The following is a 16,418-nucleotide window of genomic DNA, read 5'->3' as shown; positions in this document are numbered from 1 at the left end:
TGAGTGAGTGAGTTGGGTTTAACGCCGCTTTTAACAGTATTCCAGTTATATCACGGCGTGTCAGCTTAATGCGGGAGGAAAGCCCGAAGGGATGCAGGTCTCAGACGTTTACCACTTCGGTGAAACCCACGAGCACGGGTATGGTGCTGACAAACCTAGAAACATAATCAGGGCGAACCGGGATTCGAACCCACAATCATAGGTTTCTGGCGTGCCTAAGGGACGCAACTCTGCACAGCGAATCGCGGCGCCTTAGACGACTGGGCCACCCGTGCCCCCGCTCCGGAAACGAACTCTAACCCTATAGAACTTAAGTCCAACTGGTTGCAATGGAAACGTAAAAAAATAAAAATTCCTAAATAGCAAAAGGCACCAGTTCAGTATGTGCCTGGTAGACATGCAAAGTTTTGTAAGAAAGTATTTAACGGTTTTTGAGTTACGGTCCGGAAACGAACACCACCCTTACAGAACATAAGTCCAACTTGTTGCTATGTAAACGTAAAAAATAAAAATTTCTAAAATTCCTAAATAGCAAAAGGCACAACTTCAGTATGTGACTGATAGACATGCCAAGTTCGATATAGAGTTCTGCCCCGGAAAAGGAAATGATTACAGACGGGCAGTCAGACAGACTGGCTGATCGCTATATCCCCCCGCAGCATTACATGCTGGGGGGGGGATAAAAAGTATAAAGCTTCCAGTATTGGCAAGTAAATAATGAAGAGTATCAACATCAGGGAACTGAACTGATCTCCCTTGGAATCTGCTGCTGCTGATTCTGAGGCTGTTTTGTAAAACTGTACTTACATTTGGTACATCACAACAATTAGTTTACTGCAAGTGAAAAGTAAGGACAGTTTCAGTGTCATGAACTCTACTCCCTCATCTGTCCCTGCCGTCCTTACCTATCCCCCCTCCACCTCACCTCTCTATCCCTGTCCCAACCTCTATCCCTGTCCTGACCTCTCTATCCCTACCCTGACCTCTCTATCCCTGCCCCAACCTCTATCTTACCTCTCTATCCCTGCCCTGACCTCTCTATTCCTGCCCCCGCCTCTATCTTACCTCTCTATCTCTGCCCCCGCCTCTATCTTACCTCTCTATCTCTGCCCCCGCCTCTATCCCTGTCCCAAACTCTATCTCTATGCCTGCCCTGACCTCTCTATCCCTGCCCTGACCTCTCTATCCCTGTCCCAACCTCTATCCCTGTCCCTGCCCTGACCTCTCTATCCCTACCCTGACCTCTCTATCCCTGCCCCTCGCCTCTATCCCTGTCCCAACCTCTATCTCTATGCCAGCCCTGACCTCTCTATCCCTGCCCTCACCTCTCTATCCCTGCCCTCACGTATTTCAAGGAACACTGAGAACTGATGATTAGGGTCATGTACATCGACACATGTGAAAAAAACATGTAGGAAGTTCATAAAAATAATGGCACACCAATGAGCTGGTGATTATGCATCACCTGCTACCTGAAAGTGAGATACAGCATGACACGGGTTGAGGATGCTGTAATGTTCAAATGTTGACGGACACAAAGAAAATATCATCTTTTAGTCAAACATAGAGGCCATGTTCACATTTAGCTGCTATTGTATCCACCAGGAAATCGGGTACATTGGTTACCACAAAAACTAAAACCTTTCAAGTGGGCCTACCATTATCCTGGACCTGCACTCATTGTTGTCCACAAGTTTCCCTTCATCTGTTGTGCTGACATCTGACATCCATAGAAACTAGCTCAATTACTTAACATCATATCTTTTGAATAAATAAAGTCAACAAAGCACTTTTATCATGATAAATATTTGCTTATATATTGGATAATCAACACTTTTGGAGACACTTGTCGCCCTTTCATCAGGGTGAATAAACTACAAACTTCTAAATGCCAATCAATAGTGTCATAGACATAACTTGCAACACAACACCAACACAAGAGGAGTTATTTTACATTTAATGTTGTCAGTGTATATACATAATTACAGCTGTGGTGTACTGGACAGGGTAGATGTTCCACACCAATACATCCCACTTCTTTTCGGGACGTAAACACATGCTCACAACTTCCCTCCAATGTCCCGACCTGACCTTCTAGCATTGTTTGTCACAGGCTACACAATAGTGAGATCCAGCACTGAATGATGAGGTCAACCATCTGTGGCCTTGTAATGGTCCTCGTCTATTGTGGAGTAGATGTGCCCCTCGCCACTCAGGAAGTCAACCGCTTCTCTGTAATAAACGTCAAACAAATTATTTTGGATCAGTCACAAAAACATGTCAAGGTTTCTATTTTGTAGAGTTCAATATTCCACTGCACAAATGTAATCCCTTTCATACACAATTCAAGGAGCGTATATAGTCCCCATATATATATGTACTTTTGCAATTTGCAATTGATCAAGTTTTATCCTGGATCTGAAGGGGTGTTCAACCCTTCTTGTAATGTCGTATACCAAGGGTCTTCATCATAGAGAAGGACCAGCATGTCTCAACACTAAAGCCAACAAAAGCTTTTACTTTTTTTCTCAACACCATATAAAACTGAGCAGGAAGATTTGTTTTAATGCTACAGTATTTCAGTCATTTCACAGTATTTGTGAGAGCACAAGTTAATATTTAACATCACATCGGCAATATTTCAGCCATATCGTCAGAGTATTCAGTACTGACAGGTTGGCTTATTACTCTTGTGAAGTAGGAGCATGGGTATAATGGGACAGGCTCCGGTATATGAACCAGTGTACCCTAATAGAGACATGGTGCTGCCTTACACCAGTTACCCAAACACAAGAAAATCAGAATTGTTTTCAACTGGAACCATTTTCATAATACTTTATTTCTTAGACCTATTTCAGATAAGAATATGAGAAGTAATTACTTTTGTTATTTTAGCTGATAGATGAAACTGATATAGAGCTGGAGTCTTCACACCACACTGTCGATCCACAATGACCTAACACACCCTCTCCACGAGTGAGTGAGTGAGTGAGTGAGTGAGTGAGTGAGTGAGTATTGTTTCACACGACAGTCAGTGATATCCCAGCTATCTTATCATATCTGAATTATACCTGTAAATAAGTCTGGGAGTCACACAAGAAGCTGATGAACAAAGAAAAACATCAGCCCAGTCACAAATTCTAACCACCTCATTAATTGCTCTATGACAAGTGATGTGTTCTAAGGATGCAATCTGTCATTTCTGCAACACTGACCTGATCTGCTGCTCTGGCACATTGCGGAGTTGTTTGCACACGGCATCAATGCTGGCCCCAGTGTCAGATGGGTGGTTCTTTATGATCAGCTGAATCTAGTGGAGGGAAAGAAAGAAGTGCACAGAGAATGGATGGCAGCAAACCTGAACGTAATAATCCTTGTACAACACAATGTTCCATGAAAAGCTATTCCTCAAAGCTTTCTAAATCACTGAATAATTCTTCATAGAGTTGTTCGAGTATTGAAACTACAAAACTTCTAGGCTTCAAGACAATTTTAACACTGGACATTTTCAAACAATAGTTATGGAGGTTATCTATCACGTGAGTGTCAATGATTGCCTTTCCCGGATCCATTGGACTGCCACAAGAGTAACTTCACCCAAACAGAAGCTCCTCTTGTCTAGGAAATACCACATTTGCTTAGAGACTGCATGGTCTGCCACAAAGTTTTCTAACAGTATTGCAAAATGCAGCCAGACATCCCACACAGCGACAAAATGAAACAAGGTAAAATGTCAGAAATATTTCATCTACATCCAACTGTGTTTATTTAATAAGGGAAACCTCAGTGGTCTTCACACACAGGTATGGGAACTGATATCCAGATGGTCCTCTCTAAATTCCTTTGCAATTTATATCTATAAATCTGCCTACACTTATGATAGGCCTCTAGTATAGTATCTCTTCGATAAACTTACTTCAGTAGTTTCAGAGAAACATCGCACACACAATGCACCAAGTAAAATAACATGGATCAAGGGCCATAACTCTGTAAATAAATAACTTACTGGACCAATTTTCGAACTGTCTTGACAAGTATCTTTTAGATAGGCATTTATTTATGTAACTTCATTAGTTTCTGTGGAAACCTGTCCCCATTTCACGCAGTATGCACAGTTGAAAAGCACAGAGCAAGGGCCATAACTCTCTAAATAATGGAGAGAAAGGAACACCTCGTACCTGTGACTGTAGTGGGGAAAGTCCAGGAATAGTGCTGCTGCCGCCGCCACCGCTGCCCATGTCACTGAAGCCAGCACCACTGTTGACCGACGCCATCGCACCACCTCCAGCACCCTGTAACATCCAGCATAGACTACCAATGTAACAGTACATAGCAGGAATGTACAACCAAGCACCACCATAGTCATCTACTTGACTAGGTCCACATTTCAGCTGATAGACTTCGATTGTCATGCAAAATTCATGAACCACTTTTTTTCGCCCATTAAAAACATACAATTTGCAAATGTTCAGCTCACAATTGCTGTACAATGCAGACAATCTGCAATCACCTTGCATAAACAGGTTTCCAAAAACATATAGATGTCTAATTGTCAATTTATTCACAGAAACTATCCTGCAGGCTGTTCCATTTGTTGATTTTTGCCAAAGATCCTAATCTTTGCAATCTGTCTTGAAAGACTTATCATTACCCCTGAGGAAGTGAAAAGCAGTGTGGAGGGGAATGAGTAACTGCTGAGTCCTGCTCTACTGACCTGACCACTGGACAACGTGACGTGTGAGTGGATGACCTCCAGCATGTGACAGCTCAGCTCATTCATGTCAGTCAGGGGGGTCATCTTGAAGGCCACGACACTGCGTTTGCCAGCGAAGGAGCGGAGATGGCCGTACACACGGACATAGGTGTTCTCCCTCATGGCCTGCACCCGCTCCTCCTCAGGCAGGTTCTCCTGGTGACAGAGTGGGGACATGAGCCAGGGACATATGGAAGTAACAGCTGTACATGCACCTACACAACCACTTCAATCACGTTACATGCCCTGCAAACTACAGTGCTAGTCAAATCCGAGATATTTATATATTAGTGGTATAACGATACGGCGATACAGTATTGTATCCCGATGCACAGCCCACGATACGATGCATCGATTTGTAAAGCATGTATCGCGATACATACAATATTTTCATAACACAGTTTTACTTACCGTATTTTCTTGAGTATAGTGCGCACTTTTTTTCAAAAAAACACAGCTGTGTAGAAGGGGGTGCGCAATATACACAAATTAATGAGTTTTGATGTTTTTTCCCCCCATGGAAAGACATTACCGTGAGCACGTAACACCGGAAATACCATGTCAACAAATCCACACTGATGTTCGCAAATTATTCATGTAATTACACTGTCTGGCTATAAAAAGTGTTCTTTGTATATCTGAACTTATGTTTGTAACTTATTTCATTAATTTTATTCAAAATTCCTTTTAATATTGTTTTAATTAATTTCGGCGAAATCGTGTGTGAAGTGATCAGAAGATCGCACAAATCACCATTATTAACAGCAACCACGGTCAGATTACCGCTATTTGCGCCTTGAAACGAACTTTAGTTGACAGAGAATGGATACATATATCATAAATGCCATACTTTGATTCGTTAAAAGTTATATTTGTTTTTGTTGGATGATTCTATGTCATCATGTAATTCTTGCGATCACGCGATCACGTGCACGGGAGCCTTGACTGGTCAGACTGGTTCCATGTAAAAAATAATACCCGGCAATAGAGATCAGCTGCTTCGCTTAGGGTTATTATTATTTTAAATATGTTAAGTAAAAGCTGCATCTAAATTAACAAGATATTGGAATATATTATTCCTGATAAAAAAAAAGTTTCAGAACTTTTGCCGATCCTTGCATTAAAATCCTGTAAAGTTACATCATTGGGTGTGTCTTGACTGAATCACAGGTAGATTCCAAGAAAACGTGTGTACAGCTGATTGCTGTGTCCGGCTTAGTTTATGAGAAAATACACAAGGTAATCTTAATCCCTGGATATAAAATAATGCCTAGCTGAACAAAAAATACAATTTAAACGGTAAATCAACATTTCTGGTGATTTTTTATCTCAAATTTCGAATTTGTACTGACAAAGTTTCTCATCACCCGTTTGTTTGCCGAACTTCGCTGAAGGGGTACGGTGTAATTTTTTTCTGCGCATAATATTCAAATTTCTTTTTTTCCAAAATATTGAACCCGCTAGAGGGGGGTGCGCATTATACATTGGTGTGCACTATACTCAAGAAAATACATGAAATACGTTTAACAGTTTCAAAGCCAGTTTAATGTTGGAATGTATTCAGTGCATGTGAAGCATCAGTGTATTGTCCCACTACTAGTGCATAGTGTTGGACTGTGTTCAGTACTTGTGAAGCATCAGTGTATCGTCCTACTACAAGTGTATAGTGTTGGACTGTATTCAGTGCTTGTGAAGCATCAGTCATTTGTGACACACCCTAGTAATTTCCAAATACAATCAGAACATACAAGTGTTTATTTACAGAGTACCTACATCATTGTCCACAAACTGTTTAACTTCCAGAGGAGGGCCAGTCATGTCATCAATCTCATAATCAATTCGTGTCGGAGACTCTTTCACTGTTCGCACCAAGCCCACGATCGTTACCTGAAACATGTTCATATTCACCATAATTAACCATCAACCTTTTCATGAAATACAACCCCTTTCAGTTCAGGACTATAGCTAGGACTTTCTCTATGCAATTCATATTTTAACACAATTTCCTCGCCAGTCTTTGTTTGCTGATAGTGTTTTAATCAAGGGACATATGTTTCGATTTTGTGGTCTGATATATGGGCATGAGAACAGAATACTGTATATCGCGGTGTATAAGGCGAGTTTTTTGTACCTCAAATTAGGAGGCTTTCAAGGGGGTTTGTCTTATACACAGGGTTGAAGAGTTTTGATGTTTTTCCCCCCAACTCAGACATAACGGTGAGCAGGTAACACCGGAAATACCATGTCAACAAATCTGTAATGAAGTACGCAAAGTAATCATGTAATTACACTGTCTGGTTATAAAAACAGTTCATTATATATATGGACTTACCTTTGTTATCTCTTCTATTAATTTTATTCAAAATTTCATTCAATATTGTTATTTTCATTCCAGCAAAATCGTATGTGAAGTGATCAGAAGGTCCCACAACTCACCGTTATTTACAGCAACCACGGTCATATTAGCACTATTGATGCCTTGAGGTAAACTTTGGTGGATAGAGAATGGATATATGTATCATAAATGCCATACTTTGACTCACTGAAAGTCGTATTTGTTGTAGTTTGACTATAATTTGTAAACATAAAGTTTTCACAATTGCGAGCAAGGAAGCATCGGCAGTGATTGGTCAAATTTTTCCATAAGAAAAAAATATCCGCCAATAGCGTCAGCTGTACCAAAGTGCTACGCTTATGGTTATTAATGTATTTCAAATATATATAGTAAAATACTACTAAAATAACATGATATTGGAATAAACTATTCCGAATAAAATAATAGTTTCAGATTCAGTTTTTTCTATCATTGTATCAAAATTCCTTAAAATTATATTATTGGGTAATTATTAACCAAATCTGGTGTGTACTGCTGATTGCTTCATCCGGCTTAGTTTACAAGACATGATGCACGTTAATCTTAATCTGCATATAAAAGAATGCCAATCAGAACAGGAAATACAATTTAATCGGTAAATGATCATGTCTAGTGTTTTTGCTATCTCAACTTTCAAATTTGTGTTGACCAGGTTTAATTGTTATGATCTGTTTGTTTACCTGATCGCTGAAGAGAAACGATTGTTTTCTGCGGAAGACAAACACGTTTTTTTTCCAAATGTAGGGATTGTGTATGCGCTGGTGATGTGCTTCATTCCTCTATGCTTTATAGACGGGGTATATAAATTAGCATCGATTTTGCAGGCTTGTACAGGGTTTGGGGGGTGTCGTCCTATACGTGGGGTCACTTTAAAGATGGCGATATTGGGTAGTTCAAGTATTTTTACTTGGAGTAATTGATTTAAACCTGATAGACATGATAGGCGTAGACATTATTTATGGGAAAGTTATAGAACTAAAACTGCTGCCATGCATTTGGTGGGAAATGTTACCTGCACAGGGTGCGACCTTAAAATAAAATTGACCTGCACTAGCAGTGTTTTACCATCTTCCCGAGGCCAGGGAGTTAACCGAGTGCATAAGTCCAGTTTCCACCCCTGCCAAACTATGCTGGAATTTCTAGGCTCAATCAAAGCACCCTCCTATTGACCAATAAAATTTCCACCTCTCATAACACTTTACTTCTAACGAAAAGGTGGCGCCCAGTCAAGACAATTGTGATATAACGGGTCTTACTTCGCTTATCTGTTGACGTGGAGTTGGCCTTACACCTGCTTTGCAGATTCTGAAATTGACTGAAATCTGCGCTGCAGCTTTCGAACTGGATGTTGACTTTGTTATGCAATTTTGATTCCATGATGCAGACTCGTTATTCCAGCCAAAATATTATTCCATAATTCCAACTTAGTTCGGCAGGGTTAAAACAAGATTTTTATAGTCATTAACTACGTTGCATCAGGAAAGTGTCTTTTGTCTGCACTGGTGCAGCTTGGACATAGCGAAATCAAAGCCTGATTATTTCAACTGCTGCTTTTGTTGTTATCACAAACATTTGCCCCTCTCCAGGCCTCAAAGTTGAGACTAAAACAGTAGCCAATGCAACCTAAATTTCAATTAGTCAACTGTCTAAATTTCAGAGCTAACCAAATGACTACCCAGAAAAATATCTTGTGGTGACTAAATTCTATTGCTACACATCTGTAGACACACAAAAAAATAACAGCTGATATAGGAAAACATGTCTGCTTATAATTGTACTCGCAAATAATTCCTCTTAAAGTTAACAATAAACCAAAATACATAAAAATTAATGTAATTAGTACTTTATTTTATTTGACAATGCTTATTGGATAAGCGAGGATATACCTATATAAACTAGTACAGCGTTAGAAATTGGCATTAGTCCTGTAGTCCTTACCAAACTGCCCAATAGTAAAGGTATCCTAAGGACCAGTAGAAATTGACCCATTTTAAGTGTTTTGCTATATGTTTTCATTATAAGGACTAGTGGATTAGTTTCTAACCCTGTAGTAACATAAATTGCATCATTGTTCAAGTCATAAGTAACAAAATTAAACATGAGTCATCAGAAAGATGACATATCCCCCGGCAGCTGTCTGTAAAGTAACCACAAGTAAATGTGCAATTCTGTATGTAATGAGTCAAAAGTTGAATGTTCTTTAAGAAGCATACATTGTTTACCAACAAAAGATCCACAATGGTCGCATCCATATGAAATGGAAAGTAAAACGTGTGTTTCTGTGGTTTTTTTTATGCAAACAAATGACAAATTACAAGAAACAAGCATATAGTCAACGAAGTCATCTATATCCCCCTCCCACTTTAACACGTTATGGTCCCAAACCAGGTAACTGACCCAACATTTCTCTTAGCCCATGTCAAAATAGCTGCAATGGAAATTCTAAAATTAACATTAAAACTCCTTAATATCAAATGGCATCTGTTCAGTATGTACGTTATATATGGACATGCAATGTTTGGCAAGGAAATATTTAACAGTTTATTTGTTATACTCCATAAGTGAACCCACCCTATATGAAAACTTAAATCCAACTTGTTGCCATGGAAACATAAAATATAAAAAAATAAAATTACTAAAGTGCAAAAGGCACAAAAGTCCAACTTGTTGCTATGTAAACGTTAAAAATTAAAATTTCGAAAATTCCTATATAGCAAAAGGCACCAGTTCAACATGAGTCTGATAGACATGCAAAGTTTTGTACGAAAGTTTTGAATGGGTTTTGAGTTACGCTCCGGAAACGAACTCTACCCTATAGAAGCTAAGTCCAACTGGCTGCCATGGAAACATAAAAAATAAAAAAAAATAAATAGCAAAAGGCACAAGTTCAGTATGTGCCTGGTAGACATGCAAAGTTTTGTAAGAAAGCATTTAAAGGTTTTTGAGTTACGCTCCGGAAACGAACACCACCCTTATAGAACCTAAGTCCAATTTGTTACCATGGAAACGTAAAAAATATAAATTTCTAAAATTCCTCAATAGCAAAGGCACAACTTCAGTATGTGACTGATAGATATGCCAAGTTTCGATCAAATACACTGAATTATTTTCAAGTTCTGCCCAGGAAAAGGAAATGATTACAGACGGACGGACGGACGGACAAGACAGACTGGCTGATCATTATATCCCCCCGCATTATATGCCGGGGGGATAAAAAGTAGTTTCCATTAAGATACAATTTCAAGACTAGTGCTGTAATTTGTACATATCATAATAGTTATTTGATAGTGATAATTTCAAATGCTTTTGGCAACAATATTGGCTTGACTTTTTGATTTTACCACTTGGTACCTGGAAAACAATACTTGTAGCCATATGGCTACTTGTTAAACATCTAAACCTGGAGGTCTGCTCTCACCTGTGACAGCTCCACATCTCCCTGGTAGAACTTGTCGTCAGTCTGGTCAGCGTTGAGGACCTGGGCCACGGTGCTGGGCATGATGTTCTGGGCTCGGGTCCGACTCTGACCAGGAAACAGGACAATCAGCATCAATCAGCATCAATTAGCAGCAAGTAGTAGGCAGTCACACTTACCTTACAGGCTCACATTGTCTACTGTTCTGCTTTTACTATTCAACATTAAATGATGCCTCATAGTCATGGTCTTACACGGGTTGATTCTCATTTTGGCTTTCACAAGCTCATTTGTAGAAGTCAACAATATTCCAGCAATATCACTTTGGTCTGTGAATCAAGTCTGGATCAGACACACCAGTGACAGAAAGCAGGAGTATGATTAGTCCAGTCAATCCAGGACAACATAGTAGCAAACCTCTTACTAATTGCAACAGAATTTATGCTTCGTGTTTCTTGTACGTGAATATGCAGCACATAGCATATGAAATGAATATATATCTCAATAGGGGAAAGTTTAGTAAAATCAAAATATTTTATACATTTGGATACTTAGCCTGCATTTCTTCCTCAATGCTTCTACTTCTGTTATTTTGACTAGGAAGATGGAGCTGTGAGAGGTCCTGGCTACAGAAGTTGTTGTACCAACCAGTTGTGTGGCTTACTTCCTCCCACAGCCACCATGTGACCGGAAGTGGCGAGGTCACGTATGACCACATCACTGATATAAATGGACTTCTGAAAGAACTTCAGGGGGAGGTAGCAAAGCAATGGAAGAGCACTTTAGATGCAGTAATGCAGGAAGAGTATCCAAATATAGAAACTATTGAGATTTTACTAATTTTTTTATCTTATCCTGCATTACTACCTTAATGCATATTTATCAGATGGAATGGAGGGGGGCATGCCTTTCAGATGGAATTTAGAATTGACCCTCCAACCCGTCCGGGTACACAAATGGCATCATGTGCAGGAAAAACGGAAACAACAGACCTTCCTGGCCAATAGAGCCACATGAAGTAGAGTAGGAGGTGTGAAGTCCAGTCATGGAAAACAGGAAAAATTGAAAAGAGCGTTGACCAAGCTCATGCAGTTGGAATAAGGGGAAACATGAAACCCCTTGTCTGGGGTAAATACTACCAGACAGGTCGCAGGGTCAGTTCCGAGGTGTAAGGATCAAGGTCGTCTGGGGTAAGTGACTTGCTGCTCCACCACCAGTGACAGAAACTATGAACACCTTGTACATCCTCACGAGCCTAATGACTGAGATAATGACTGGCGAAGACAGTATCCCAGCGCCAAAAACTACCTCCATGATGGATTGGATGGAACAGTTGCTGTAGAGAGCCATGTTCAAGGTGCTAGTCTGTACGCCTGCAGTATAATGGAGCACAGCCATAGTGAGATAGTCTTAGTACTAACTTCCATTTTGGAAGTAGGCGAGACCAGAATAAAAAATCTGAGATCCATGTTGTGTCTTGGATCGATGGAGGAAAACCCTGAAGGTTCGAACTGGGCACAGAAGTAGTTCATCCTCATCTTCGGATCCCACTATTGACATGATTGATAAGGAACAGTGAAAGATCTGTCCAGCAGTCCTGGGAGTTGATGCTTAGAGATGGAATCCCAGCGCTGCCCAAACCACTATGTACTCTGTGCTCAAACTGTGCTCGGGAGACATCAAGAGTGACCTGACTCGAGCTACCGTAGCCAATGCCAAGAGATTGGCAAGATTGAAGAAAGACGATGAGACTGGCATTGATTCTGATCCTGTGTAGTAAATAATTAATCAGACTGTTTGTTTTGTTGTAACTTACATTCGAATGTTTCACAACAGTGTCTATATAGATGTTGATGCCAATTGAAACAAGTGCAAAAGTGAGGGTGGCTCACTAATACCCCTGACCCATTTAGTGTGTCAGTAGTTACAAATTAAAGAGCTAGGATAGGGTTAGGGTTTGAAAAATTCATAGAAAAATTAATAAACGTTTTCTTTTGACTGCACCCCTCCATATGACACAGATTATATGTACTACGTTTGAGATGAATCCACTGAATACTTTAAGAGAAATTGCGTGGACAAAGTTTTCGGACGGACGTTAGGGTTTAAAAAATTAATAAAAAAATGGAAAATTAATAAAAACAATTTTTTTCTTTTGACTGCACCCCTTCGAATGACAGATTATATGTACTAAGTTTGAGATGAATCCACTAAAAAGCTTAAGAGAAATTGCGTGGACAAAGTTTTCGGACGGACATTAGGGTTTGAAAAATTCATTAAAAAAATGGAAAATTAAAAAAAAAAAAATAAATTCTTTTGACTGCACCCCCCCATATGACACAGATTATATGTACTAAGTTTGAGATGCATCCAGTGAATAGTTTAAAAGAAATTGCACGGACAAAGTTATCGGTCGGGGGTATAATTAAATGTGACCATTATCATGATTATTAGACATGCACAAGTCAAAAATTAAAGTTGAAAGTGGTCTGTTGAGTAAGGCTTTGAGGTTAGCGTCGCAAAGCCATTGCAACAACCAAAATTGACCCACACAAAACATGAGACATATAAGGTGGTATTTATGGCACTCAAATCGCTACGTTTACATACTTTTCTCTTTCAAAACCCGAGTGATTCTAACAAGTAAAAACTTACACATATTCTCATTGATTTTCATCAGAAATTGTTTCTGTTGCAATTGTTTGGAGGTTAAACTGTATATTGACTGGACTAGATGCACTAGATGGGGTCTGATGACATCAATAGTATGAACAAAGTCACAGACATAAGCCAATCATGCATCAATCATACTAAAAACCTAATCCGGAATTCTTACAGGGACCAAAAAGTGCTCAAATGTGCAGTTTTATATGACAAGGTTCTCCATGTTATCAAAGTTTTGAAACCTAAGCATATAAAGCATGTTTATTACACCATATTTTGCCTCTTTTGCATATTCTAGTTCATAAGAGCATCTTGATAGTTATTCACCTTCCTCTCTTGTGACTGCTGAGGGGTGCCAAACCCCCCTGGGGACATGTACCCCCCTCCCCCACCTTGGTCTCCATAGCCACTTTGGTTGAAGCCTGAAACAACATATACAGGATATAATTAGAGTTATACAACCACATAACTCTACCTGCACATTTCACTGGAATGTTTATGTTTCCTGAACACATGCTTAATGCCAGGGTAGATGTACACACTGGTTCATTCCTGATAGGGCAGTGGCAGCATACTGTCAACATGCTACTTTGAAACACTAAACTAATGGCATAAGCCGGACACTAGCACAGTAAGCAGTAAGGCTGGGACGAGTCCAAATTTACTACCTGGGTACCTACCACCCTTTCATCCGACCCTACCCGGGTATCCGCTGTAGGTCTCAAGAGTTGGGTACAAAATGTCAGAATGGAAAAAATATTTAGATACACTCATAAAACAATCTTGTGATGCACACACTGAATTTGACTAAAACGTCATCCTTATTCAAACATATAAAGTCAGAAGGAATGCATGCATAGTCATATAGAAATGCAAACATTAATGACTTGTGTAACCATGAAGTCATGACGAGTTTTTGTCATTAAAAAAGATATCCCACTGACTATCCACAGGTCCAGGTAGCAGACTTTACACTGGCCTGCAACTAGCTGAAGAGTTTATTTGGGTTACCGTATACTCATAGTCAACTTAAAGGGAAACAACACTCCCAAGTTTGAGAGTATTGAAATATGGATGGGTTATTTGTACGCAGATTCAAAATTGGTTATTATGGTCTATAATTTCAAATGGTTTGACTTGTATTCGGCGCTATTTTCACTGCACGAAGCGACACCTGTCAGAGTATCAAAGAATGAGAAGCTGTAAATCATAACAAAGGTATACAATAAACAATGATAAAGAGCTGCAGCCGAACTGACATGTGTTTTGTTGTTGATTAATGCATGTACGACTTGAAAAGCTGAAGCTGTCTGTCAACATCATATTTTTGTACAAAATAACCTACATAGTATCCATCAGAGAATTAAGGTAAACAAACAGGTAATAACAAAATTGATCAACAAAAATGTGAAATTCAGATAAATTATCACTGAAGATCATGAACATGATGATATCCCATTAAAACTGTACTTTCTGTTTCTGCCTGGCATTGTTTTACATGCAGAAATAAAGATTACAATGTGTATTTTCTCGTAAACTAAGCCAGAAATAGCAATCAGCTGTGTGCTCATTTCCTACCAATCTACCAGTGATTCAGTTGAAAATACACAATAAAAGTAACTTTGACTTAGAAGACGTTTGATGCAATGATCAGATGAAAAAAATCTGAAACTATTATTTTGCATATCTATATTTTGCAGTTTTCGTCAGGTAATCTGAGTAGTTCTACCACTAATTATACCTATAATAATAAACCTAGCATCAAGTGAATGACGACAACAAATACACAGGTGACAATTAACAAATATACTACAAAATTCATATATATGTTGTTTGGTCAAAACAGCCAAATCCATTTGTCAACAGAAAGATTTCCTTCATTCACTAGCAATGTGCAACCTCTTTGCAAAGAATGACACACTGTTTATAATCAAGTGAACTCTGGCAAGCGTATTTAAAATTTCTGGGGAAATAAATCCTTTTGTGTTATATCTATAGGTTGCAAGTCGATCAACTCTGGTCCCCCAAATAACATTTTTCAGTATGTTAGCTTGATCTGCTTTATCTAAATATCTACATATCTTTACGATTAGGTCTTGAGAGTTTGTAAAATATGACAATATATCCGATCAGAATATAACTTCTCTTATTCTTATCTGACCCTGATATGTGCAGTCCGCATATGTGTGGTATATAAGAGAATAGCATTATCTATCATGGACAAAATACCGATATTGTGTTGTCTAATGTTGTCATTTACCTCCTCCTTGATTCTGCCACATTTTTTATAAGATGTCTTTTGGCCAAGGCTTGTTTAATAATGTTCCACTGTCGGCAATCTAGAAGAAATTCACTCAGAAGATGGCGGGAACTTGCACATTGTGCTGACCAATCACATTAGTGCAAAATGTAACTTAGAGTTATTTCCCTTTGAGTTAGAAAATATTCCTAAAGCAGTGATTTTAAGGGCGCTTATTCGAACCTCTTGACTGAGACAGCCGCTAGCCCATTCAATCTGCAACAATAACAGTACTATAATATTCATCCTCAGTACAAAATCAAAACAATATCATTTGTAATTTACACAAATTTTCTAAAACTATTTCGTATGCATTGTGCCTCAAATGTTATGCACCCAGCAATCAAATATATTCTGATGTGTTTTAACTTCGGTGTAAGACAATACATTTACCTGTTCTCTTAGAGCGTTGGAAGAGACGCGTAAATGTTTATATAGTAACAAGAGATATTTTATTTGGTAGGTGAGTTCAAACAGGTTACAGGAACAATGTCAGGAAGGAATATATGGATGTCAACTTCTTTATTATGAGGAACACAACGTTTCGGAGTATATGCTTACTCCTTCATCAGGTGAATGGAGAGCATATATATGTAGATGTAAGGACAGTAAAATCAATAAGATAACAAAAGGTGGAAAATAACAAAGTGTAGAAAGTAACAAGGGATTGGCGCTGATAGGTGGTTAGCAATAAGACAAATGAAGCCAATATTTTACAGTAATTAGCGCTGATGGTATGGGAACCAGTACTTAAGTTATTATACATAAGTAATAGGTGAAGGACCCTGGGCACACGGGAGGCCGGGGGTAATTAGCACTGGTAGGTGAAAGGATGGACATAACAAAGGGCAAATTGAAGACAGCTAGGTAATTAGCACCGACAAAGATCAAAGGAATAAATCCCAAGCACTGG

General features: G+C 39.0%; 1 protein-coding gene across 1 annotated transcript; it reads right to left on the bottom strand.

The window, feature by feature from the left end:
* Window positions 1-1,970: 1,970 nt before the first annotated feature.
* Window positions 1,971-15,572, bottom strand: LOC139479794 (replication protein A 32 kDa subunit-like). Its single transcript, XM_071262671.1, has 8 exons — window positions 15,467-15,572; window positions 13,534-13,628; window positions 10,546-10,650; window positions 6,527-6,640; window positions 4,715-4,909; window positions 4,179-4,292; window positions 3,216-3,310; window positions 1,971-2,232 (listed from the first exon to the last, which is right to left on the bottom strand). The coding sequence occupies exons 1-8, from the start codon at window positions 15,486-15,488 to the stop codon at window positions 2,151-2,153; spliced, it is 822 nt and encodes a 273-aa protein (XP_071118772.1). The 5' UTR covers window positions 15,489-15,572; the 3' UTR covers window positions 1,971-2,150.
* Window positions 15,573-16,418: the final 846 nt, after the last annotated feature.

Source organism: Haliotis cracherodii, unplaced genomic scaffold, assembly GCF_022045235.1.
Source record: "Haliotis cracherodii isolate W230 unplaced genomic scaffold, xgHalCrac1.p SCAF_4, whole genome shotgun sequence".
NCBI lineage: Eukaryota > Metazoa > Mollusca > Gastropoda > Lepetellida > Haliotidae > Haliotis > Haliotis cracherodii.
This window is presented reverse-complemented; position numbering and strand designations above follow the sequence as displayed.

What these genes read in the sequence shown, in the direction of transcription:
- LOC139479794 (XM_071262671.1), bottom strand. Translation starts at nt 15,488, where the DNA reads ATGTGGCAGAATCAAGGAGGAG. An exon ending in AACAGTTTGTGGACAATGAT is followed by an intron (nt 4,910 to 6,526) that starts GTAGGTACTCTG and finishes CTCTGTCACCAG; the next exon opens with GAGAACCTGCCTGAGGAGGA. An exon ending in TCACGTTGTCCAGTGGTCAG is followed by an intron (nt 4,293 to 4,714) that starts GTCAGTAGAGCA and finishes TGGATGTTACAG; the next exon opens with GGTGCTGGAGGTGGTGCGAT.